Raw genomic sequence first — 27,973 nt, 5'->3', positions numbered from 1 at the left:
TGGGCACATCAGGTGCTCTCCAAATGCAACATGGCGTCGGATCTCAATTCCAGCCAATTCTGCGTTGAAAAAGTCAAATGGTGCTCCTTCCCTTCCAAGCTCTGCCATGCGCCCAAACAGTGTTTTACCCCCACATATAGGGTATCAGCCTACTCAGGACAAATTGCAAAACAACTTTTGGGGTCCAATTTCTCCTGTTACCCTTAGGAAAATAAAAATTGGGGGCAAAAATATCATTTTTGTGGAAAAAAATGATTTTTTTTATTTTCACGCCCGGGGCGTTATAAACTTCTGTAAATAACTTGGGGGTTCAAAGTGCTCACCACACATCTAGATAAGTTCCGTGGGGGGTCTAGTTTCCAAAATGGGGTCACTTGTGGGGGGGTTCCACTGTTTAGGTACATCAGGGGCTCTCCAAAAGCAACATGACACCCGCAGACCATTCGATTAAAGTCTGCATTCCAAAACGTCACTACTTCCCTTCCGAGCCCCGACGTGTGCCCATACAGTAGTTTTCTCCCACATATGAGGTATTAGTGTACTCAGGACAAATTGGACAACAACTGTTGGGGTCCAATTTCTCCTGTTACCCTTGGGAAAATAAAAAATTTGGGGACTAATTGATTATGTTTGTGGAAAAAATATGATTTTTTTATTTTCATGCCCGGGCATTATAAACTTCTGTGAAGCCCTTGGGGGTTCAAAGTGCTCACCACACATCTAGATAAGTTCCTTAGGGGGTCTAGTTTCCAAAATGGGGTCATTTGTGGGGGGTTTCCACTGTTTAGGTACATCAGGGGCTCTCCAAAAGCAACATGACACCCGCAGACCATTCCATCAAAGTCTGCATTCCAAAACGTCACTACTTCCCTTCCGAGCCCTGACGTGTGCCCATATAGTAGTTTTCTCCCACATATGAGGTATCAGCGTACTCAGGACAAATTGGACAACAACTTTTGGAGTCTAATTTCTCCTGGCACCCTTTGGAAAATAAAAAAATTGGTGACTAAAAGATCATGTTTGTGGAAAAAATACGATTTTTTTATTTTCACACCCAGGCATTATAAACTTCTGTGAAGCACTGGGGGGTTCAAAGTTCTCACCACATATCTAGATAGGTTCTTTGGGGGGTCTAGTTTCCAAAATGGTGTAATTTGTGAGGGGTTTCCACTGTTTTGGTACATCAGGGATTTTCCCAATCGCGACATGGTGTCCGATCTCAATTCCAGCCAAAAACGTTAAATGGCGCTGCTTCCCTTCCGAGCTCTGCCATGCGCCCAAATAGTGGTTTACCCCCACATGTGAGGTATCACATACTCAGGACAAATTGCACAATAACTTTTAGGGTCCTGTTACCCTTGGGAAAATAAAAATTGGGGGTGAAAAGATCATTTTTGTGGAAAAAATATGATTTTTTAATTGTACCGCTGTACGTTATAAACTTCTGTGAAGCCCTTGTGGGTTCAAAGTTCTCACCACATATCTAGATAAGTTCCTTGGGGGGTCTAGTTTCCAAAATGGGGTCACTTGTGGGGGGTTTCCACTGTTTAGGTACATCAGGGGCTCTCCAAACGCGACATGGCGTCCGATCTGAATTCCAGCCAATTTTGCATTGAAAAAGTCAAACGGCGCTCCTTCCCTTCTGAGCTCTGCCATGCCCGGAACAGTGGTTCCCCCCCACATGTCAGGTATCAGCGTACTCAGGACAAATTGCACAATAACTTTTTGCAGTCCAATTTCTCCTGTTACCCTTGGTAAAATAAAAAAAAATTGAACCTGAAGTATTTTTTTTTGTGAACAAAAGTTAAATGTTCATTTTTTTTTTTTTTAAATATTCAAAAAATTTCTGTGACACACCTAAAGGGTTAATAAACTTCTTGAATGTGGTTTTGAGCACCTTAAGGGGTGCAGTTTTTAGAATGGTGTCACTTTTGAGTATTTTCTATGATGTAGACCCCGTAAAGTGGCTTCAAATGTGATGTGGTCCGTAAAAATAAAATGGTGTTGCAAAAATGAGAAATCACTGGTCAATTTTTAACCCTTATAACTTCCTAACAAAAAAAAAATTTGGTTCCAAAATTGTGCTGATGTAAAGTAAACATGTGGAAAATGTTACTTATCAAGTTTTTTGTGTGCTGTAGCTCTGTGATTTAAGGGCATAAAAATTCAAAGTTGGAAAATTGCGAAATTTTCAAAATTTTCACCAAATTTCCATTTTTTTCACAAATAAACGCAAGTTATTTGAATGAAATTTTACCACTAACATCAAGTACAATATGTCACGAGAAAACAATGTCAGAATCACCAGGATCCATGGAAGCGTTTCAGAGTTATTACCTCATAAAGGGACAGTGGTCAGAATTGTAAAAATTGGCCCGGTCATGAATGTGCAAACCACCCTTGGGGCTTAAGGGGTTAAATTTTAGTCAATAGCAGTGTTTCTCAACTCCAATCCTCAAGACGCACGAACAGGTCATGTTTTCAGGATTTTCTTAGTATTGCATAGGTGATGGAATTAATTCTTGAGCAGGTGATGAAATTATCACCTATGCAATACTAAGGGTATCCTGAAAACATGACCTGTTGGTTTTTCTTGAGGACTGGAGTTGAGAAACATTGGTCAATAGTAAAATATTTAAACCTTTAAATACCAATAGCAACCTTACCTTTTTCTAAGCATGATTGAATTTTCTTTGACTTCTTGGGTTTTTGTGAGATTGTGTTCACAAGAGTAAAAATCTTTGCTTTGTTCATCATCATCACCAAACGAATAGCAGGGATATGATAATCTAATATCCTGAGCACTTGTATTTCCTATGTTTGTGGTCATTGTTTTGCTACTATTAATGTTATGCTGAGAGGAATATATTGCTGGAGGGTTGGCTTCCAATGCTTGTGCCTTCTTAAGAGGAGGTATAAATGTTTTCAGCTTTCTAATCATACCTTTTTTTTAATAAAAAAAAAACAACAACGAAAAGAAGGATAACAATATAAGTCATAAATATTATGAAATATGTTATACTGTAATTATAGTAAAACAATAGTGTTAAAGGGAATGTGTAATCAGAAAATGAACTACTGTGTAAATTGAGTTTTAAATTAATTTTTTTTTTTAAATTTGAAGGTTTTACTTATTTTTCATATCACTATCTACATTAAAAAATGTAAGACTCATACTTTCAGATGGGTACATGTACATTAGCAGCAATAGACTGAAGGGAGGGGGAGCAGATGGACTTTAAATGGAACCCAACATCACCAGAAACGTTATTTACCTGCAAGTATAGGGTAATCTGCTAGTAAATAGCAATAAACCTTGCCTGCTAATTGGAAGCGCAGCTACAGAGAGAAAATGAAGTTTTAATCACGGTGTAATCTCCATGTAACGGCTCTCTCCCAATCATTGGGGCGGTTATGCCACCGCTTAATATACTGCAGGCACTCTGCACTCACAAGCTGCAGGCAGCCTGTCACATACAGGGGCGAGATTACATCCATGCATCCAGTACACTGAGAGGTAATGTATGTCTTATGGTGTTTGTTGCCCATTTTTGTGCCAAATTCTTCAAAATACTGCATGTGGCTCACAAATTTTGAGAAAAATTTAAAAAAAAATTCTTTTTGCTTTTGCCTTTACTTTTTTATGTGCCTTTTTAGCTTAAAAAGTCACATGTTCCACTAAAAAATCAAAACACATATATAGAGACTCCAGGGAAAGGTTACAGTACATTTGTAAAAAAATTTAGCAACTTTTTAAAAGGTCAAAATTTATTGATTAGATGAAAACATGTAGAAGCCTCAAACCCTGTCTTTACAATGACAAACATTGAAAACAAACAAAAGCAGAAAACGCATCTAAATAGACTTAAAAAGTCACAAATCAAAAGAAGAATAAAGAGCAAATAAAAACAAGTAAAAGACACCAAAAAATAGTCAAATATCAGATGCAATTGCAATAATGAATCGAGCAATAAGGATGCAGAGTATCTGGTCTATCGATCTAATTATGGAATTCGCCCTCACAGCATTATTAAATATAAAGTCACTCACATTTTACCTGATGACTGACTGCTTCCTATTTCATTTTGAAGATCTTGACTCAGTGGAATGTCATGAATGCAAGGAGCTGATGTATGAAGCCAATCTTTTATGCCTTCTTTATCCAAACTGTTAATAAAAAATATGAACAACTAATTAAATTATTAAATAGTTAATGATGTGTTAGCAACCAGAAAACACAATGCTAGAAGCATTGCCTTGCTATGACAACCTCTGTCGACATGAGCTATTAGGGACATCATAGATAAATGTCTCCTATTTGAGCCTCTCCTTTATGTGCCAGAATGGAGAGTCTATTTGTAAGAGCATCTCCCACTATTGCAGACTTGGTGCATTACAAATTACAAGGCTAGCCATTACAAACATATGGTCGTCATGTACAGTGCCTTGAAAAATTATTCATACCCCGTGAATTTTCCATATTTTTTCATGTTACACCCACAAACTTAAAATAATTTTATTGAGATTTTACATGATATAACAACACTAAGTAGCAAGTATTTGTGAAGTGTAAAGGAAATAATACAGGGTTTTCTAGTTATTTTAAAAATATAAATCTCATTTCATCAGTCCATAAAACCTTAGAAAAATCAGTCTTAAGATATTTCTTGGCCCAGTCTTGACGTTTCATCTTATGTTTCTTGTTGAAAGGTGGTCGTTTTTCAGCCTTCCTTAGCTTGGCCATGTCCCTGAGTATGGCACACCTTGTGCTTTTTGATACTCAAGTAACGTTGCAGCTCTGAAATATGGCAAAACTGGTGGCAAATGGCATCTTGGCAGCTTCACGCTTGATTTTCCTCAATTCATGAGCAGTTATTTTGCACCTTTTTTTATCAACACGCTTCTTGCAACCCTGTTGGATATTTGCCATGAAACGCTTGATTGTTCGGTGATCACTCTTCAAAAGTTTGGCAATTTCAAGACTGCTGCATCCCTCTGCAAGACATCTCACAATTTTTGACTTTTCAGAGTCTGTCAAATCTTTCTTCAGACCCATTTGCCAAAGGAAAGGAAGTTGCCTAATTAAGCACACCTTATATAGGGTGTTGATGTCATTAGACCACACCCCTCCTCATTACAGAGATGCAAATCACCTGATTTACATTATTGGCAGTTGGCTTTCAAGCCTATACAGCTTGGAGTAGGACAACATGTATAAAAAGGATGATGTGATCAAAATACTCATTTGCCTGAGGCTATGTGCACACGTTGCGGATTCTTCTGCGTTTCCGCAGCGGTTTTGCCCCTGCGGAAACGCAGCAGTTCCGCAGACATGGTACAGTACCATGTATCCCTATGGGTTTTCAAAACCGCTGTGCTCACGCTGCGTTTTTTTCCACGTGGTTTTGCTGCAGTTTACAAACCGCAGCATGTCAATTCTTTGTGCGGATTCCGCAGCGGCTTCACAACTTTAACATAGTAGAGGTGTGAAACCGCAGGGCAAAACCGCATGATAATCCGCAGGAAAACCGCAGGTGACTTTACCTGCGGATCCACGTGGAAAAACCCGCAGGTGAATCCGCAGTGTGTGCACATAGCCTAATAATTCTGCACCCAGTGTATTAAGCCCTCTGTAATCTGATACTTTGTAGGACCAGCTTTGCACATCTAGAGGCTGATATTATTTCTGGAGTAAGATTTCTGCATGAAGAACACAACAGCTCGTCATGAAGTACACAAACTGTCATGAACACATCAAAAGTGATACAATTTTGTCTCATCTCTGAGTTGCAGCAAAATTTTACAACTTTTCAAAATTTTCACTACATTTTTTTGCCATACAAATGTTAAATTGGGCCATATGAGCGAGCTAAGACTTCTGCCAGCAAAATTCTTTGTAGTATTGAGAGAAGCAGAAGAGAAAGCAGTCGATATGCGACTAAAAGTATCTACATTGTATGAGCAAGCATGTGACAATCAATGGATTTGTCAAACAGAGCAGGATCCTTACACACTGTCAGGATTCCCAATGTTACACTCCTCCATATGTTTTGTACTTTGTCCTGAAAACCTCTTAAAATGTATAGCAATACTTTGCACTTTTTTTATAGTGCATGTGCCTAAATGTCCTGCAAATCAGTTGGGGCCAATGTCGTGAGCCCCATAGATTTCTTAAAACACTGTCCCTAAGCTCTCGACTTAGCTGGCAAAATTTTACACTACCGTTCAAAAGTTTAGGGTCACTTAGAAATTTCCTTATTTTTTAAAGAAAAGCACCGTTTTTTCCAATGAAGCAAACATTAAATGATTCAGAATAGCTTAGTCACTCACCGATAACGGTGTTTCTCAGAACCCATGACAGCACCACGGAGAGAGGGGATCTGCCCTTCAGGGACAGGAACCTACAGATAAAAGGGCGGTACCTCTCCTCCGCCTTCAGTTGGTTACAGAGAATCAGAGGGTCTCCAGGTTAGTTAGACAACAGAAATATATACACAATATTATAATACTGATTATTTATCAAAAGCACCGTGCCTAAACGGAAACACTCTACTAACAGTAAAACGTGCTCACCACACTCGTGAAGGGGAATAAACGGGTGCTGTCATGGGTTCCGAGAAACACCGTTATCGGTGAGTAACTAAGCTATTCTCTCTCACCCATGACAGCACCATGGACAGAATTACAGAGATTGGTAGCTTAGGGAGGGACCATCGCCTGAAGGACCCGTCTCCCGAAGGTCAGGTCAGACGTAGAGGCTAGATCTAATCTATAGTGCCTGAAAAAGGTCGAAGGTGATGACCAGGTGGCCGCCTTACAGATTTGTTCTATTGATACCTCAGATCTTTCAGCCCATGAGGTCGCCATTGCCCTTGTGGAATGAGCTCTCAACCCCTCCGGGATGGTATTTCCACTGGATGAGTATGCCAGGGCAATCGCATCCCTTATCCACTTTGCCAGGGTACTCTTGGATGCCTTGAGCCCCTTCCGAGGACCCTGGAAACATACAAAGAGAGAGCCTTCCTTCCTACATTTTTTGGTGGCCTCTAAGTACTGTACTAGGCACCTTTTAACATCTAAAGTGTGGAATTTTTCTTCCCGCTTATTTTTTGGATTTGGGCAGAAGGAAGGAAGGACTACCTCTTGGGACCTGTGGAAATGTGACGATTCTTTTAGTTAGTTAGGCCAGGTCAGGTTTTAGGATGACTCTATCCTCTAGAATTTTTGTAAAAGGTGGCCCTGCTGATAAGGCTTGAATATCGCTCACTCTTCGAGCTGATGTTAGTGCCACCAGAAGCACCGTTTTAAGTGATAGGATTTTTAGGGGTGCCGAGTAAATTGGTTCGAACGGAGGGCCTGTCAGTGTTGAAAGTACAAGATTCAGGTCCCATGACGGTAACCTTTGACTAGCTATTGGCCTAGATCTGGTTGCGGCCATAATAAACTGTGCTACCCAAGGGTCACCTGCTACATCATGGTTATAGAGGGCTCCTAACGCCGCTATTTGTACTTTTAATGTGTTGACCGCCGGACCCTGTTCTAGGCCCTTTTGTAGAAATTCTAGGATCTTATCAATCTGAACCCCGTCCTGAACTTTTGCCCTAGAAGTGGATAGGAATTTTTTCCATGTTCTGCCGTAAGCTCTCATCATAACCGGTTTCCTACTTTTTTGCAATGTAGTTATCAGATTCTCTGAAAATACCCTGTCTCTCATCAGCGCCCTCTCAAATTCCATGCTGTTAAATGGAGGTTCGGTGCCCGAGGATGTAACACTGGGCCCTGCGATAGTAGGTCCGGGAGATCCGGTAGGATCCATGGGTCGGTTACTGAGAGCATTCTTAGCCAGGAAAACCAGGTTCTTTTGGGCCAGAAAGGGGCTATCAGTATCATTCTTGCCCCGTCCTCCCTGACTTTCCTTAGGACCGCTGGAATGAGCATGATTGGGGGAAAGGCATATGTTAGACTCTGTGTCCATGGGAGCATAAACGCGTCCAGAGTTAGAGGATTCCCCCTGGGATCTAGGGAGCAGAAGGTGTCTATTTTTTTGTTTTTGAAATCGGCAAACAGATCTAGGTCTGGGGTCCCCCATATTTTTACAATCTGCTGAAAAATGGACCACTTTAGTACCCATTCCCCCTGTTGTAATTGGGTGCGGCTCAGAAAGTCTGCCCTTTGATTCTCTGTACCCCGGATGTGTAGAGCTGACAGATAGCAGGTTTGCCTCCGCTAGTTTGAGGATTCTGGTGGATGTGTCCATTAGGGCTTGGGACCTGGTTCCCCCCTGATGATTTATATAGGCCACCGTGACTCGATTGTCCGAAAGAATGCAGACATGGTGATTCTGGAGCAGGGGTAGTAAGTGTGTCAGTGCATAGCCTACTGCTAGAAGCTCTTTTTGATTTGAGGCTTTTAATTCTTGATCTCCCCACACATCCTGAGCCACCTCTCTGTTCATGTGTGCTCCCCATCCTGTGGGACTGGCATCCGTTGTCACTATGTGTTTTATCTTTGTTACCCAGGGGATCCCTTTGGACTGATTTTCCTGGTTTCCCCACCAATCTAGGGAATGAATAGTTCTTGAATTTAGGGTAATACGACCCTCTAGGTGTCCCCCTATTGCTGCCTGGTTGGCTAAAACGTCCCACTGGAGATCTCTCGTGTGTAACTGAGCCCAATGAACTGCTGGCAGGCAGGCGGATAGGGAACCCAGCAGTGACATAGCTTTCCTTAATGTCATAGAGGGATTTTGGATTGCTCTTGCTGTAATTTGAGTGATTTTCTCCTTTTTGTGGTCTGGGAGGCGACACTCCTGAATGTTTGAGTCCAGTGTTAGGCCCTAGAATTCTTGTACCCTGCTGGGCTCCAATCTTGATTTTTTTAGATTTAGAAACCAGCCTAGGCCTTGTAGAGTGTCCATCACCTTGTCCCTCTGTTCCCTGCATTTTTGAGCCGAGCTGCCTGCTATTAGGAAATCGTCTAGATACGGGATTATTACTATGTCTTGTTCCCTTATATGAGCCATCATTTCTGCTATTTTGGTAAATACCCGCGGGGCTATCGATATTCCGAACGGCAGGGCTCTGTACTGGAATTCTTTCACCTTGCCCTTTATTGAAACGGCTAACCTGAGATATTTTCTGGAGTCTTTGTGGATAGGGACGTGATAATAGGCGTCGCTGAGAACTAACACCGTCATGTAGCAGTTTGAGAACAGGATTTTGGTGGTGGACCTGATCGACTCCATTTTGAAGCTCTGATTCCTGACATATTCGTTTAGCTTTTTCAGATTTATGATCATTCGAAAGGTGCCGTCCAGTTTGGTTACTAGGAAAAGAGGGGAGTAGAACCCTCTGCCCATATCCTGCAGGGGAACCTCCTGGAGGACTTTTTTTACTAGGCCTAGGACCTCGCTTTCTAGCGCTTCCTGTTCTCGCGTACTGGATCTCAGCGGCGTTATTACATACTTTTGAGGTGAAAGAGAGAGAAAGTCTATTCTTAGGCCCTCCTGGATTAGGTTTACTATCCATGGGTTGTTTGAAATTCTCCTCCAGGCTGGAAGAAAAAGGGTTAACCTTCCCCCCACCCTGGGCGTACTGTCACTTGGAGGGCTTTTTGTCTCGGGAAGAGTTACTAAAGAAGAACCCTCTATCTCTTCTTTTGTCATCCCACTTTTGTTCCCTCGGTGGTCTCCTCTGAAAAAAACTCCTATTTCGAAAGGGCCTTTTAAATGCAGCTGGCCCCAAATTTGGGAACCCTTTCTTCTTGTCCCCTGCTTTCTGGAGGATGTCATCTAACGTCTCCCCAAAAAGGAATTTCCCTTCACAGGGGATTGAACATAATTTCATTTTGGTCTGTAGGTCCCCTGGCCAACTTTTAAGCCATAGTGTTCTTCGGGCCGCGTTTGAAAGTGCTGCTGTTTTGGACGATAGCCTGACTGAATCGGCCGATGAGTCCGCTAGGAAGGCAGCCGCTCCACTTATTACTGGGATAGAATCTAAGATCTTGTCCCTTGGTGTCCCTTCCCTCGGCTGCTTCTCAAGTTGGTCCACCCATACCATTAGGGCTCTTGAAGTACATGTCGCCGCTATGGCTGGCCTGAGGTTACCGCCTGCTGACTCCCATGCCCCCTTTAGAAAGGTATCTGCCTTTTTATCTAGGGGGTCCCTGAGGGTGCCCATGTCCTCAAAGGGAAGGGCAAATTTCTTTGAGGCCTTTGCGACTGCTACGTCGAGCTTCGGGGCTTTATCCCAAGATGTAGATGCCTCCTCCTCAAAGGGATATTTTCTTTTAAGGGAAGGGACTGTAGTATTTTTCCTGTCTGGCTTGTCCCATTCTTTTTTGATTAGGCCCTTGACAATTTCGTTAAGCGGAAATACTCTCCGTTTTTTCTGGCCTAGTCCCCCGAACATTATGTCCAGGCCTGTTTTATCCAGCCTAGGGTCCAATACCCCCATGGTAGACCTTAGAGCTTTTACTAGTCTGTCTACCTCTTCTAGGGGAAAACAGTGACGCCCTCCCGTTTCCTCGTCTGAGGACGAGGAGCCGGATTCCGAGGTTTTAGACGTGATTTCTCCCGACGTGGAAGAGTCTGACTGGGAGGTTCCTATCGTGTCTTTCTTCTTCGCTTTATCCATATGCTTAAGGGATACGAGGGCGCTCTGAACCTCTGATTTGATTGCGGCCCTTAGGTCGGATGCGAAATCCGGAGTCTCCTGACAAAGAATTTCTTTTGTGCAAGACTCACATAGTTTTTTCTCCCATGATACAGGTAGGGGTCTAGTGCAAGTGGGGCATTCCCTGTTCTTTTTTCCCTTCTTCTTTCCCTAATGAGGGAGAGGAATTGTATTACAAGGGTGAACATTCACGAAGATCACTGACCCCCAAGGGTGCGCGGCTGCAGGTACCGGTTCGGGAGATGGAGTCAGGTCCTGTATAGGCTGATCTCCTGGTGGCGATTTGCTCCTTGCCGCTGACGTACTGCGCCGCGTGGAGTGACTGCTGGAACGGCCATCTCTGTTTCGTTCCTTCTGCCGGTGGTGGTGTTGGTGGTGCTGCTGCTGCTGCTTGAGCTGCAGCCTGGCATGCTGCTCCTGTTGCTGGTCGCTATCCCCCATTATCAGGATCGCTTCCAGCCAGGAGTTCTGAATCCACCATTTTTAAATTTGTCGCCCTGGTGACGTCACCGCTCCCATCCTGCACCGCGCTGGCCGGGGAGCATGCTCCTGCGCAAGCGCCGGTTTCAGGGACCCGGAAGCCGCTCCTCTACTTCCGGGGCAGCGGCCATCTTGGTACTCTCTGTACCAAGGCGCTGCCCGCACTTTTACCGGGTCCCCGCGAGCCCCGATCTCCTTTCCGGAGCGGCGGCTCCGACCCCAAACTTTTGAACGGTAGTGTAGCTCCTGCATGAGTGCTTGCTCAGAGCTCATAGGGTCAAATTCCAAGCTTTTTATGGGAAAAAAGAGTACAGTAGAAACTTTGAAAGGTTGCAAAATTTTAGTGCAACGCGGAGTTAGTTAAGGACTCATTAGGCGTGTGCCTCTTAATGAATTGGGAGCTTCTGACTTCTACACGACCTCTAATCAAGACCAGTGAGAAAATTGCTGATCTTGTTGAATCGGACCTTTAGACTTTCTACTGAGCCCATACATCACCTAACAAAGATTTAAAATGTAGCTACACTTTAATACAATCTGGATGCAGACCACATATATGCTTTTGTGCTGATGGGTTGTTTTGGCAACTGAGGTTCTAATGAAAACCTCCATGTCTGCCATGTTGTTCCTCCTATTAAGCCTTTAATAACAGACTGCTTCCAGACTAATACATTACAATGCAAAAATACTGGAGCTTATTATACCAGCAATCACAAGTTTAAGTCCCCTAAAGAAACTAAAAAAGGCAAGTATGAAAAACTTAAAAAAAAAACCACACACCTGATATTTATTATATTTTCTGTAAACATATATATTTTTAAATCTTGCAAAACCTTGTTTAAAGGGAACCTTACATGTCACTATATCCTACAACCATGTTTTTTAAAAAGTTTTTCTAAACTTCGCTTTTTGTATCCTATGTGGGCATAATAACATGATTTGCAAGAGGCGGCATTCCTGCCAGCTCCCTGCAAATCTCGAGCAGGAGCATGGCTTTTTTACCCATGTCACTGCAACTTGTACAGGAAAGCATCTTCAGAGGCGCAGTGCACATGTCTGGAAGTGAGGAAGATGTCTTCTACACTTTCAGACATGTAGAGTGTTCCTCTGAGGCTAGGAAGTGTTCACCCGACTTCAGAATTGTAATGGTGTGGGTGAAGGAAGCTGAGCGTGTGCCTGAGATTTGCAGAGAGCTGGCAGGAATAAAGATCCATGTTCTATTCTATCTAGTTCTCTTGTGCAGGTAGGAAATCTTTAGGAAGATGTAGCAAAATATTTTTAGCTAACTAAATTTGAGTTTGCTATTTTATTACAGAAATTTCTTAACTGGTATTAATGATTCACTCTCTAGTCTTGCTGAAATACCGAAAAATATTGCTGATCTGGTCTGGAAACTATAATTTTGAAATTTTCTGGACTTGGGAGACAACAGGGCTTGTTCAAATAAGTGTAAACAAAAATTTACATTTTTTTTTTAGATGGTCCATTATAAAACAAGTCTTCAAGAGAAAGATCAAGCTCTTCCATCGTGTTCAACTACAAAAGAATAAGATAATTATTGCTTTCAATATACAATTTACTAATAGTATTGTTACTAATAAGAATATGGTTGAATTTAATTTTGTCAGAAACAGATACCATTTCAAATAAACTAACACTAAAAATGGATTATTGTATGCTTTGTGAACCAGGATTGTGGCTTTTTTGCTTAATTGTTGCAACACTACAGCAAGATATATCACATGAGAATCCAGCCCAAGCCACCAAGTCATGTGAGTATTACCACCAGGGAGAAAATTACACATTTTTTTCTCATCTGTCATCTTAGTTGCAGCAGTTCTTTTTCACTTCCATTTATTTATTTATTTTCACTGAAGCAGGTGCACTCTATGATTTTTTTTATCCATTGACTTTTATGCTATGTTCTTATCATGAGCTTTTAGGTGATTTTTTTTGTGCTGTGTATTCTCGAAAATCTGCAACATCAAAAACTCAACAAAAGCTCATTGTGGGAACGTAGCCTAAAGGTATCAGTTAAAAATGGATGAAACTCTGAAGTACATCTGTCTTTCTAGTTTCATCCGTGTCTCATAGATCCCCATAAACTTGAATGGTCGAGTCTGATCTGCAAACCTGGGGAGAAAGGAGCATGATCTGAGTTTCACGGACTGGATATCGGGATCCGTTTTTAAAACTGATGTGTATGTGGCTCAATGAAACTATGGGTCAGTGGTCCAAGAAAAAAACAGCCACCACAAGGATGTGTAACACAGATGTGTCAATCACACCCAGTTGGACTGCAAGCAGAAATTTCACTTAAAGCTCTACAAAAGAATACAAAATAGGAGAACGTGGTCAAATTCTGCACTGCTGAATCACTCACAAGATGAATGTACGTCTGGCCAGGATAGGATAAAACCTCATTGCGCTATTTCTCTCCAACAGTATTTTATAGCTCTACAAAAGAGTCCAGTTTCTCCTGCAGCTAGAGGAAGGAGTGTGCCCCCAGGCTCTGATGTCTATCTCGAGGTTCCCAGGCTGGCAAAGGGGGACACGTGCGGAGGGATTCTCTGGCAATCCACTGCCCCGATGTTCTGGTCTCGCACAGTCCCTAGCAACCCCTATCCTGAGCCTGTCACTTATCACTGCTCAGCATCATTGACTCGTCACTTCCTCTACCTGATACAAGCTCTCAGCTCCCCCTTCGCAAACTGGGCTGGCCATTACACTTAACCCTGTCTAAGTTAACTGCAGGCACAGTGAGTGTTACCCTTTTAAAACATACATAAAGATCAAATACATTTAACACTTTAGTGTCAGGGAGCAGACCATCAGCCCCACCACTCCTACATTCTCCCACACTTTAAATTATGGTTGCGCCCAACCATGTCAGACCTTAAAAGAAGAATTAGTGCAGAGGTAAGACATTATAAAACATTAGACTGAAGGCTGGTCCCGACGTCTTCTTTCTTGCGTAGCTCCGGCCCTTCTCAGCTAAGGGCCTCGGAATAGCAAGCGTGACAGTCCATAACCATAAAACTTTTAGTAGCACCGGTCCTTCTCAGTGATGACACTGAGCCTGAAATAAAGTGTCCAAGTTCACTTTTATCAACAGAGCCCGCATATTCATACATAGTTTTCCAGGAAACAGTCCAGGAAACACACAGTCTCTGTTATTGAGGATATCAAATCCTTAAAAAGCACTGACTGCTATTCCAGCAGTAAAAGGTGCAACAGGCACAACAAAAAAAATAAACAAACACTGGTGACAATCAAACTGGACTGCTTCAAGCCTTTTCGGCTCTAAAAGGGAAAACAGGAAGCAGTCCTTATCACTTCCTTTGGTCAACATCAGCAATGTTCAACTAAAACTTCAGGAACAGTTGTTTGTTATGATCGAGTAGTCCACCCCCCCAACAGAGAATTTACTATAAATGCCTCACCCGACCACCTGGGTAGGGCCATAGCTGGTGACCCTAAACTTCTGTATCACCTGACCTGCTATGGCCTTGGTATTCTCCACTGACCTCGACACCGTGAAGGCCGCACCTCCAGATTGGGTGTCTGGCAAGCTGAACAAGGCACCTCACTAAGAGATTCAGCCAGTCCACGCCCATCGAGGAGTTTTGACCAGCAGCCTCCAGCTCTTCTGAATACCCTTTGGAGATTACCTTCTCCTCACTAGGAAGCCTGGTCCCAGGCACCTGTAATATTTCTGTGGGGACTGTACCAGCACCCCTTTGGGGGGCCTCCCTCTGGGGCCCTTTGATCAAGGCCTTCCTGATCCCTCTCCAGGATGTTAGAGAGCAGACCATCAGCCCCACCACTCCTACACGTTTACAGCCTAAGATCACAGTATTGTGAGCCATGACTAAAGCTGTGAAGTTACACCACTATGATTGAACGTTTAGCGGCTTCTGGGAGAAATAAAATTAATTTTCTCCCAGATGCCGCAATGTCAGTACAGCAGCAGGCAGGGGTGGGCTGGGCCAGTGGACAGATGCCCCCCTAGCCGGTCTCCCAGCAGCAGTTTCATCCCACTAGTTGTTTCCTGCTTTAAAAGCTGTGTGTCTGCACTGCACATTTAAATAATGTGTATAAGTGAAGGCAGCCGCATGCCAGCACTGCAGACACACCGACATTGTGTGCAGTGTCTGCTGAACTCACATCACCAGCGCACTGGGCTGCTTCTTCTGGCCGAAGAGGAGCTTGGGAGCAAGAGTAGGAGATCAGTATGGGGCCAAGGCAAGAGGTGAAGAATGAGGAGGTGACAGTGCTGTGAACATCTTCCTGTCTGTAGTCGCTCTGTCTGTGGCTCAGGCTGATTTATTGCAACAGACTGAACCTTCACACAGATCAGGTTGCATTGTTAGTGGGGTCATTGGCTCCAGCATCATCAGATCTGTATGGAAGGTCAGTCTGCATCAATAAATCACAGTGAGGGTCTAATAAAACTGCAGACAGGAATATACAGCACCCAATGTATATATTATACCATATGAGGTCTTGTATGCTGAGGATCAGTCAGTGCATTTTATATTGTATATCTATATAGTATTATCTACTGTATATGCTATTAGTATAGCATATATTAATTTGAGGGGTTGGTTGTACTGCACTGAGTACACAAATGGACAGTGGCATAGCTAGAGTCCTACGGGCCCTGGTGCAAAATTTCGACCAAGGCTGGTAAGCCAGTTTGTTGTTTAGATTTATGGGCCCCTGTAATAATGTCCCTCTTCCTGTAATAACATACCTGTACAGTAAAAAAAGTTCCATGTCCTGTATTAATATTCCTGTCTTGCAATAATGCCCTCACCTGGCGCTCTCATCAAATACATTTAAAACACAAGAAAATAAAAAGCTTCCTCTAACCAGGGCTGTGGAGTCGGAGTCGTGGAGTCGGAGCTCATTTTGCTGGAGTCGGAGTCGGTATAAAAAGGTACGACTCCGACTCCTAAAATATATAATAAATTGTGTACAGTAGTTCAATGCAGAATGTGCTGAATATTTTTTCATAGGAATTTAGGAAAGTTATGAAATGTCCTATAAATGGCTGTTCTATTCCTGATCTAAGGCTACATTCACACACAGCGTTTTTGCTGCGTTTTTTGAGGATACGTTTTTCAGCTGCAAAAGCAGATCAGCTTTTTAAAAAACCGCATCACCTGAAAGGTTTTTGAGCTCATAGATAATGTTTTCAAAAATTAGAAATCTGCTCTATCTATCCATTTATCCATATCTGTCTATCCATATCTTATCTGTACCAAAAAGAATGAAAGCCGGGTAGCACACAGACTAACACTCCTTTTTTTTTTAGCACCAGTCAGGTACACCTCATAGCTGCCCAAAAAGGACGCCCAGGACAGGCATTGCTAGTCTTCAGTAACACATCAACATCAAATGATAGTTGGAATAAATAGACTGCATTCACCACATCTTAAGGTGCAGGCTTTATTTTCAAGTGTAGGGGTGTGCAGTATAAGGTTCAGCAGCAGCTGAGGTGTGCAGTATGTGATTCTGCGGAACAGTATGAGGTTCTGCCCCCCCCCCCAGTTTTGACCCTGGGCCTGGCTAAAACCATTTCTTATAGATATGGCGAACCCTCAGGTAACCCTAAATGAAGGTCAATGGACACAGGTGGCTGAATTGAAGGAATTGCTTACTTATTTACCGTGACTAAAAAATTACAAGCTGAGGATTTAACTCCTGGCATTTTCATAAGGGAGTGGAAGAACTTGCTATTTTGCCTGTCCCAAAGAGGAGATTTAATCGCAGATGGCATTTCTGATTCAATGAAACGGAGAGAGACACAGCTATAGGAAAATAAAAATTTTCTGGCACCTGTTTGTGTGGACCCAAGTCATCGCATATTGCTTGATGATCAACAGCTTACTAAAGGAAAAGAAGCTCTGACTGAGGTAGCAGTTAGGATGAGTGGCCTACAGGAGGACTGCCAGGCGCAAGAGGACTTGGGTCCTGACAGTGCTACTGCTGCCATATCTTCATCCCCATCAGATGAGGAGTTTGACTTTGACAAGAATTTGGATGATATGGAGTAGGCAAAGCGTTGCTGCAAGGAAAAAGATTTCACTCCATCTCCTATAGCAAGTAGATTGACCATATTTCAGCAAAATGTTTCACCTGCTCTCAAAGAAAAATTCAACCGTTCATCAAAACTGACTGTGCATGAGGCAATTCCTTTATACTTGGAAATTGTTAGAGATGTTCCCATGTGGTTACAGCTTTGCCTCCAACCCAAGTTAGTATAGAGAGGTTGTTCTCTGGCCTTAAAATTATTAGGTCAGATTTTAGGTCATCTATGAAGGAGGATCTGATGGAGGCAATTCTATTTCTTAGAACAAATTCATAGGCTGCACAAATGTTATTTAGTATGTTTTTTGTTGAAAACTGTTTTTTGCCACTTACATATTTTATTACATAGTGTTATATATATATAAAATCGATATTACATAGTGTATTACATATTTACAATTTATTACAGTTTTTTGTGTTCTAAAGTTGTATTCCAATAAATATATATTATGTTCTATCTAAATGTCTTGATTATTGTATCATAAAAATGATTAAGTGTCTGATGTTCACATTGTACTACAATAAATTTTTCACTTAAATATAAGCAATATATGTTGGAGTCAGAGTCGGAGTCGTGGAGTCGGTGGAAGGGAAATTGAGGAGTCGGAGTCGCAGGTTTGGCTTACCGACTCCACAGCCCTCTAACTTGTCCTCACTCCTATAGCGAACAGCGTCCTCTTCCTTCTCCTAGCCGGCGCAGGGGAGCGAATACCACATGGTAGTGACGTCATGTGCCACCTGCAACAGGCACACTGACGTCAGCTGCCGGTCTATGATAGGATGGTGGCCACTAGAGCTATTGCAGTGCAAGGAGCAGGTGGATTTATGTGCCCCAATACATTTCAGCTGAATGTGTGTCTGCGGACGCACATTCAGCTGCAGACAAGGCACCTGAAAAATATGTTGTGCATCTACCCTATGCTTGGTTTTAATACCATATCTATTTAGTAGGTTTGGGTCTTTCACTACTTTTATGTGGCCCACTCAATAGTGAATTTTGTAATGTAAACACAGTAAGAATGGTTCATGGGCCACTGCGGTTTGCTTGCACCCCAGGCCAAAATTTGACAGCCAGCACCTAGCAGCCTGGCACCTTCACAACATTATTAACCTACAGATTAACACGGACTAACCAGAAGTCTCCCCACCCAAAATTACAGGTTCATGGGTGGGCTATATAAATGTATGGTTATATATATGAGGTGTGTAGCTTAACTAATACCCTAAAAGGAATGTTTATTTAGTGGAACATATAAATCCCTTTAAACGTATAAATATTTATCAGATATGCATTAAAAACCATACCAAAACGTGAAAAGTGATAGACATATAATAAAGGCCTAAAAAGAAAAACATGGATCTATAATGCAATAGTCCAATAGAACACTGTGGACTTAAATGTATCTGGTCCACCAACACCAGGTGACACCAGGGAGCCTGTGACTCATTATACTGATAACCTTACACAGATGCTACCTATAGATAAATGAGATATGGTGCCCCCACTCAGATAGTGGCGCTCCCTATGTAGCCCTACAATATTGGAGACCCAAAAACAGATAACTTCTAATAGTGGTTAGGGATAGTGAATGGAGGACTGACAATTTAGAATGCTGAGAGTCAACAAACCTAGATAGGTACTGTAAATCATATTTGATGTACAAATGAAGGTAACTTTCATCACTTATGCCCAGGGCTGCCACTAGGAATTTCAGGGCCCCATACTGGCAAAATTTTCGGGGCCCCCTTGAGACTCCGCCCAGGCTCCACCCCAGTCCCGCCCTCCACCCCTCGAACTGTCCACAGTCCCACCACTCTCTCTCTCGTAAAAACTCCACTTCTCACCAATCACGCACTAACAGTTCTCATCTCCAGATCACTTACATAGCCAGCAGCTCTTGCCTTGGCCAAAAGATTTTTTAAATCTACCACCACAAGGTAGACTCTTTTGGCCGGGCCCCACTCTACTGTAACCTATTCAACGTTTGTTAAGATATTCAATACAATTTAGATATATATTTTTTTTAATTTTCCAATTGTTGAAATGACCAATAATATCACATCCAAAGGGACAAATACCACCGCACCATGACCAGACACCATATTACACCACAGTGACCAATAATACCACATACAAGGAACAAATACCACCACACCATGTCCAGATCACATATTACCACCACAGTGACCGAATAATATCAATACAAGGAACAAATACCATCGCACCATGACCAGACCACATATTACCAAAGTGCCGAAATAATAGCACATACAAGGGACAAATACCGCAACACCATGTCCAGACATATATTACCACCACAGTGACCTAATAATATCACATACAAGGGACAAATACCGCCACACCATGACCAGACCACATATTACCACCACATGGTGACCAATAATACTACATACAAGGAATAAAATACTACCACACCACGTCCAGACCACATATTACCACCACAGTGACCAAATAATATCAATACAAGGAACAAATACCATCGCACCATGACCAGACCACACATTACCACCACAAAGTGACCAAATAATAGCACATACAAGGGACATATACCGCAACACCATGTCCAGACCACATATTACCACCACATAGTGACTGAATACTACAATACTGATCAGTAATAAAAAAAACGATACTATCACCATAAGTGCCATTATACACAGGAGATCTGTACTTAGTATGCAGTGTCTGTGTACAGGTAATGCAGTGATCAATGACATTATACACAGGAGCTCTGTATATAATGTATAGGTAATACAGTGATCACTGGTGACATTATACACAGGACCTCTGTATATACAGTAGTATACAGTGTATAGTGTCAGTGCATAGGTAACGCACTTACTCACTAGTGACGTCTCTAGGTGAAGTCCTTCATCTTTGCTTTTCATCTTTCATCCAGCACAGACCGTCATCACTTCTTCCAGCCAGGGCTCGTCTCTGCAGGAAATAACACAGTTATCTAAAGCTCCGTTTGCAGAACACATTATTTTTTCCCAACTTCTACATTATACCACATGAAGAAAAAAAGGCAACATAGTATCACTCTGCACAGTAACAAGACCGCCCCCCCATTTAAAACGGTATACTCAAAAAATAAAATAAATACATCACTGCAGTAATAATATCCCTTAATTAGCCCCTATAGTAATAATATCCCCCGTCCTGGCCCCCGTGTGTCTCATTCCTGGCTTCTGCCATATGTTCTCCCATCCTATCCTCATGAGTATCCATTCTGCCCCCATACGATCTCCCCATCCTTCCCCATCTGTCTCCATCGTACCCATCCTGCCCCATGATCCTGCACGATCTGTCTCCAACCCTGCCCCCTGTCTCTCCAATCCTGTCCCAGTCACAGTGTCTCCAATCCTGCCCCCAGTGTCTCCAATCCTGCAACATGCTTCCAATCCTGCCCCGTGTCTCCAATCATGCCCGTGTCTCCAATCATGCCTCCATATCTTTCATCCTGCCCCGTGCCTCCATTCTGCCCCCTGTGCCTCTAATCATGCCCCGTGTCTAAATTCTGCCCCTGTGCCTCCAATTATGCCCTATGTCTCCATCCTGCCCCGTGTCTCCAATCATGCCCGTGTCCATCTTGCCAATTCTGCCAGTGCCTCATCTCCATCCTGCCCCCACTGCCCCAGTGTCTCCATACTGCCCCAGTGTCTCCACCCTGCAGGGACCGGCTTGCCGGCGTTGCCGCTTGAAACAAAAAAAAAGCAAAAAAAATAACATGTTCTTCTTACCTGGCCGCATTCCTGAGGCCAAGTAGTCCCTGCTCGGCCTTCCTCGCGGCTGAAGCGCGCACTCGCTGGCATCGTAAGACGCCGGCGACGTGCGCGCTGCGGCCGACGTCAGCTGCCAGCCTGATTGGCAGGCGGCTGTTAACTATTGACGTGCGGGCCCGCACATCAATGGAGGTAAGCTGCCGCAGCGCGCTAGGACCCGTGCGGGCCCCATCTGCCAACGGGGCCCCATACGCCGGTCAGGGCAGTAATGCCCTGATGGCGGCCCTGCTTATGCCTCAATGCCTTTCCCTATATTCAAAGGTTCATCAGGAGACTAATGTAGATGTTTGGAGGAAAGGACAATGAAGATTGCAGGCCCAACATGGTGTGCCTGATGGTGGTAATAATGAATTTTATATACCCTCCATGATTAGGAGAGGCTCAGAAAGGTTCAAGCTCAAAACTAATGCCCATGGGCAATAGGTATAGGTCTACAGTGTCTCCGATATTAAAGTATCCATGCGTAGAGTGGGGGTGCCCTTAGGTCCAAACACTATAGGTAGTGATGGTGTAGATGTTGCGTCATCTGACGAGTCAGTCTGGCGAAAAAGAATCACCCCTTGCAGAGTGCGCACACATGATGGAGTGATGTAAACCTCTCAATCGACGTGTGTGCATAGATGAGTAATGCGTTCCCAGCTGGAACGCAAGCACATTAGTATAGTAATTTTGCGAGATGGACACATGCGCACTGGGTGTCCTATTGTACGCATGTCAAGTTAAAGGCAATGCCAAGATAAGTGTGGATCATATGTTGCCTACACGACAACAGAATCCCAAACATTACATTCATGAAAACAAATCTACTCCTAGGTAAAAAAATTATATACATGGGATACAAGAGTGAAAAGGCCAAAGAGGACATATATCACAATAGATGATGGAATCCAGTATGGTGAATACATACCGTATATAAGATATATAGGAGAAAACAATTGTATATATAAATTGTGTGACAAAGTCATTAGTAGAGTGCTGGACGGGAGATATGTGTCACTATGCTTAATAGCATCAGTGATGTAAAACCCAGAGTATTTTACTCCAGCATACTAGGTGCTTTGAGGTTTAAGTAAAGTTCCGTAATGGGCTGGTTTGTATGTGGACATTCATAGAGTGGGTAGGAGGGTGACCACCTTATCTCCACTTGCAGAGCTGGCACAGTCGTGTGCTGACAGGACCTGTGTGATATCACAGTCATGTCGCATGGTCGGGTGTTTAAAAAACTTGGCTCCAGAGGCAGTCTTTGGTCAGCAGGACTGGAGAGAGGATTCTCCAGTGGTTTGTGTCCTGAAGAGGAAAGACTCAACCTGTGGTGCTGAAGAGCGTGAAACTCCCGCAAAGAATGGACTGTGTATAGCATTTTTGTTTTTTCTTTGCTGTTTTCCTGTTTTTGCCTGAAGTGGTGTGTTTATTTCCCCCTTTTTGTTGGTTTATGCGGCCATTTAATAAACCAACTGAAGATTTAAAGAGACAGTGTTCCTGTTTTCTACCCTCGTGTACCGCCAAGTGAGTTGAACTACAATAATTGGTGTAGTAAGAGTAAATAACTAAATATACACATAATTATTATTATTATTATACATTTATATAGCGCCATTTATTCCATGGCGCCTTACATGTGAAAAGGGGAGATATAGACAGGTACAATAAACATGTGTAAGACAAGGGACACACAAGTACAGAAGGAGAGGGGACCCTGCCCGTGAGGGCTCACAGTCTACAGGGATGGGTGAGGATTCACTAGGAGAGGGAAGAGCTGGTTGTGCGGTGGTTCAGTAGACTGAGGATCATTGCAGGCTGTAGGCTGGTCAGAACAGGTGGGTCTTCAAGTTCTTCTTGAAGGTTTCCGTAGTGTATAATAATAGTGTATTAGAATGGATATTACAGATGACACAAATGATAATGGACCCCTTAGAAAAGGGGGAACTTATATGGCATTTTCCAATATATACAATAGGTGTTCAGTGAACAGTAATAGTTTGGTGGAGGAAGTTGTTCTTAGAAAAAGCATGCATAGGGCAATTGTTCATTTAGGCCTTTTGGGGCCAAAGTGTTATGAACGTGTTCGCACACTCACACAAAATAACGGAGGAAGGAAAGGAGTAATACAGGAAGATACCTACACCCAACCAGTCCCTAGAAAAGTTCCTAGCCGCACAACTAAATACATTTCCTCGGACCTAGCTGCCAAAAAGGCTATTGAGGAGTTTCTCATGCCTCCTAAGCAACCAGAGGGGAGGCAGCTCACAACTCCTACAAAGGGAAAGGAGAGAGTGCAGGGAGTCACTAGGACCCATGGTAAGAAACTAAACACGTGCACACAGAATTGATAGGTGAAAATACAGAGAACTAAAAAAATAAAGGGACTAAGTGAAAAACCTCCCAGACCACAAAGATAAAAAAAGGGAAGGATGCTGGGGAGAATAAGGGTCTGTGCACATGGTGCGGTTTCTACTGCGGATCCACAGTGGATTTGCCACTGCGGATCTGCAGCAGAACTGCAGGTGATGTACAGTACCATTATAGCCTATGTGTAAAAAAAAAAACCGCTGTGCACATGCTGCGGATTTTTCTGTGCTGTTTTTGTGCGGAAAAAAAAGCAGCATGTCACTTCTTTTGTGCGGTTTTGCTGCAGTTTTCCACCTGCTCCATTCTACAAATCCGCAGGTGGAAAACCGCAGTGGAAAACAGCACAAAAACGGCAGTAAAACCGCAAAAAAAAAGGAAGTAATCCTCAGGAAAAATGCAGGTCATTTGACCTGCGGATTTAGTAAAATCCGCGCGGAAAAATCCACGGGAGGATCCGCACAGTGTGCACATAGCCTTACTCAGACAGTGGAAAGCAACTGAGATTTTAAGACAAGATCATCTCTAGCTAAGGCGCTGAAACACCAAACACACCTCAACATTGACGTATAGCCAGCAAAGAAAACAGGTGAAAGGTGAGTAAAAATAGGCCCTCCAAAGCTGTGATAGCACAGAACAAAATGAGAAAGTGAGAGACACCTGAATAGAAGCGGACCAAGGAAAAGGAGGCAAAGACAAGAGAACTATCAGCAGTTGGACAAAAACCACACAGGCTGTGGCTCAGCAGAGAGGTAAACCAACCACGCAGCAAGAGGTCACTGGATCGAGTCCTGAAACCAATCCATGACACAAAGATTCCATCCTGAAACCGGCCTTAATAGCGAAAAATCTCAATCATATTGTTACGCCCAACAGAGGCGCATGTGGATTTGTGGAGCCACTGTACCACAGGGCCAGGCCTACCCAGGAAGGGGCATAGCCAAGCAGCTATCTGGCGTTCACTGGAGATCCTTATGGTGGAGACAGACTGAGCTGCAGGAAGGTATCACTCCTGGGTGGAACCTGGTATTGCAGCTGCTGACCTCAGGGGTCAGGTACGCTGACATCTAATTAGGGCTTAGTTCAGACACACCTGTTTAGGATACTTTATCAGGGTTTGATTACTCATGGACCAGGGGACAATGTTCAGGAACTGGCGCACCAGGACCAGCGGACTAGGTACAGGGACTGGCTACTGCTGGACTAGGGAATACAGGTTCAGGACACTGGCCGCAATGGGACCATAGGACCTCAAAACTCACTAGTAATACACATTACTAACTAACAATTCTACAAGTTGCATGGCGACTCCATACGGGAGAGGGAGTCTTTTATACAAGAAGCCTCCCAGCTATCGGCTGGGAGCCATCTTGCAGATGTACTACTTATGTTAAATTTAGCAAACTGCGCTCACTGCCCCTTTAAGAATGGAGGGGCGTGCACACACATTCTAGGGGTGCTGTCGGCCCTGCACAAAGGAATCAGAAGCAGAAACATGCCAGGGATCACACCAGGACCCAGGGCAATGAGTAAGCCAGCATCCCTGCATGAAGGGAGAAGGGGACACAATCAGGGCCAGCGTTAGGGGCAGGCAGCTGCCTAGGGCCCCCACTCCCCCTTGAGCCTCCAGCTAGTGGAACATCACGCAGCCGCTATGGGGCCCCTGTGAGGCAGGGGGCCTGCCTGACCCCAGCGCCGCCTCCCCATTGAACTATACCGGCGTTATAGAAGCCGATACAGTTTAAGGCAATGATGGAGGAGAGAGCGTCAGCTGACACTCCCTCTCCCATCACTCCCCGCTCTGCCTCTGACACAGCGGGTGCGCGATGAGATGACGTCATTGCGCACTCAGCGCAGGCACAAGGACAGGTGAGGATAGTGGGTTTTTTTTAATATATCAGTGTGAGTACTGGACTGTGGGGCCATATGCTATGTGGTGCTGGGCTATATACCATGGTGGGATGCTTGTGCTATATACCATGTGGTGCTGGGTTATATACCATGTGTGGCTGGGCTATATACTATGCGACTGTGTTATATACCATGGAGGGGTACATTTTACATTATATTCTATGGGGAGGTGGGCTGTATTATATTCTATTTGGGGCTACATTATATTCTATGGGGGTCTGTATTATATTTATTATATTCTATGGAGGGTGATTGCATCATACTCTATGAGGGAGCTACATTATACTATATGAGGGAGCTACATTATACTATATGAGGAGGCTACATTGTATTCTATGGGGGGGCTACATTATATTCTATGGGTGCTGCATTATACTATATGAGGAGGGCTACATTGCATTCTATGGAGGGGCTACATTATACTATATAAGGGTCTGCATTATATTCTATGGGGGGCTGCAATATACTCTATGAGGGGGCTGCCATATATTCTATTGAGGGGCTGCATTATACTATATGAGGGGGGCTGTGTTATATTCTATGGGGGGGTTACAATATATTATGTGGTGTGGCTGCATTATACTCTGTGGGATAGCTGCATTATGCTCTAAGGCAGGGGTCTCAAACACGCGGCCTGCGGGCTGCATGCGGCCCCTGAGGCAGGCATCTGCGGCCCGCGGTGCCCCACATGTCTCATGCTACAGAGGAGTGTGCTGCTCTGTAGTGACTAGACTCCAACAACCTCTTCACGACAAAAACATCCCATTTTGTGACTCCTCCCTCCCATGTGACTGATCACATGACCGTCATCACTGCAGGTCCTGTGGGAGCAGTTTGCAGCTTTCTCCCAGCGCATGTGTGAGAGGACTCAGATACATTTTATACAGCGCTGTGTGCTGGCGCCGGTCGTGGACTGCTCCATATTATACAGTGGGGGTGGCTATGGAGGGTTTAATAACTGCGCGCTTGTGTTACCCGCGCTGCACTGTGTCACGTGGGCTGCTCCTGTAGAGCTGTGCTGCCACTCACTGTCGGGATTAGTGATTGGGTGTAAAGTTCTGGCTGTGGACGGAGCAGGAGCAAATCAGCCTCTCATCACAGCACGCACACTGCAGGGGTTGTCACACCGCTTTATAGGCGACGACTGTCCGACCAGTGGGGTCTGTCGGCATTGTGTATGTGTGTGTTGTGGTCATAAAGGTACAGAGCCTCCATACCTGTGCTGTAACTGCCCGTACATACAGGTACAGAGCCCCCATACCTGTGCTGTAACTGCCCCTACATACAGGCACAGAGCCCCCATACCTGTGCTGTAACTACCCCGTACATACAGGTACAGAGCCCCCATACCTGCACTGTAACTGCCCCTACATACAGGTGCACAGCCCCCATACCTGCACTATAACTGCCCCTACATACAGGTACAGAGCCCCCATACCTGCACTGTAACTGCCCCTACATACAGGTGCATTGCCCCCATACCTGCATTGTAACTGCCCCTACATACAGATGCACAGCCCCCATACCTGTGCTGTAATTGCCCCTACATACAAGTACACAGGCCCCATACCTGTGCTGTAACTGCCCCTACATAAGTTTAAACCAAGCAATATTATAGTACAGTAATATAGAATTGTTATAGTAGTTCAAATAAACAATTGTTTAACAATTTTGTACTCTATTAAGTTTGAAAGGAATGCGGCCCGCCAGCTTAAATTTTTTTTCATGTGCGGCCCATTTACTCTGCCAAGTTTGAGACCCCTGCTCTAAGGGGTGGCTGCATTATTTTCTATGGGGGGTTACCTTATATTGTATGGCGGGGATGCATTATACTCTGTGGGGTGACTGCATTATACTATATGTGTGCTGCATTATACTGTATTGAGGACTATGGGGAATACATTATATGAAGAACTATGGGGCGCATTATAGTATGGGAAGTGAATTGTACTACATGGATGACTAAGGCGGTGCATTATACTATATGGAGCACTATGAGGAGTGTATTATACTACATTAAGGACTGAGCAGTGTATTTTAATATATGGAGGGCTATGAGGAGTGTATTATACTATATGGAGGACTATGAGGAGTGTATTATACTATATGGAGGACTATGAGGCATGTATTATACTATATAGAGGACTATAGGGAGTGTATTATACTATATGGAAGACTGAGGAGTGTATTATACTATATGGAGGACTATGGAGCACATTATAATATATGGAGCACTAAAGGGAGTGTATTATACTATATGGAGGACTATGGAGCACATTATTTTATATGGAGGCCTATAAAGAGTGTATTATACTATATGGAGGACTATGGGGCACATTATATTATATGGAGGACTATGGGGTGTAAACTGTAGATGTGCTGCGGATAACATGATACTGTATGGGGACAGATTGATCCATTAGTGATTGTTCTGTCCCCATCATTCTTTCTCAGACGGTGGAAAGAGGCCAGGAAACAAGTGTTGAATGACTTCAATATTGTCGATCACACTCATTTAGCGTCCTTAACTCAGCGCATGTAAATACAACCGAAATGCTTCTGTGTGATGTGCAATATGTTAGCATTTGGGGCCCCATTTTAAACTTTGCCTAGGGCCCCACTTTGCCTAAAACCGGCCCTGAACACAATGCAAGGGTGGC

General features: G+C 43.7%; 1 protein-coding gene across 1 annotated transcript in view; it reads right to left on the bottom strand.

Annotated features, from left to right (window-relative positions):
- HFM1 (helicase for meiosis 1) overlaps positions 1–27,973 on the bottom strand; it is a 307,691-nt gene that overhangs the window by 256,462 nt on the left and 23,256 nt on the right. The window contains exons 2-3 of the mRNA XM_073571760.1: positions 4,051–4,167; positions 2,667–2,943 (exon numbers count right to left, since the gene is read on the bottom strand). Of these exons, the coding sequence (XP_073427861.1) occupies positions 2,667–2,941 (275 nt within the window). The 5' untranslated portion in view covers positions 2,942–2,943; positions 4,051–4,167. The remainder of the gene's footprint in view (positions 1–2,666; positions 2,944–4,050; positions 4,168–27,973) is intronic.

The sequence above is a fragment of the Dendrobates tinctorius genome, unplaced genomic scaffold, assembly GCF_039654945.1.
Source record: "Dendrobates tinctorius isolate UK_male_01 unplaced genomic scaffold, ASM3965494v1 ptg000029l, whole genome shotgun sequence".
NCBI classification, from domain to species: Eukaryota; Metazoa; Chordata; class Amphibia; order Anura; family Dendrobatidae; genus Dendrobates; species Dendrobates tinctorius.
This window is presented reverse-complemented; position numbering and strand designations above follow the sequence as displayed.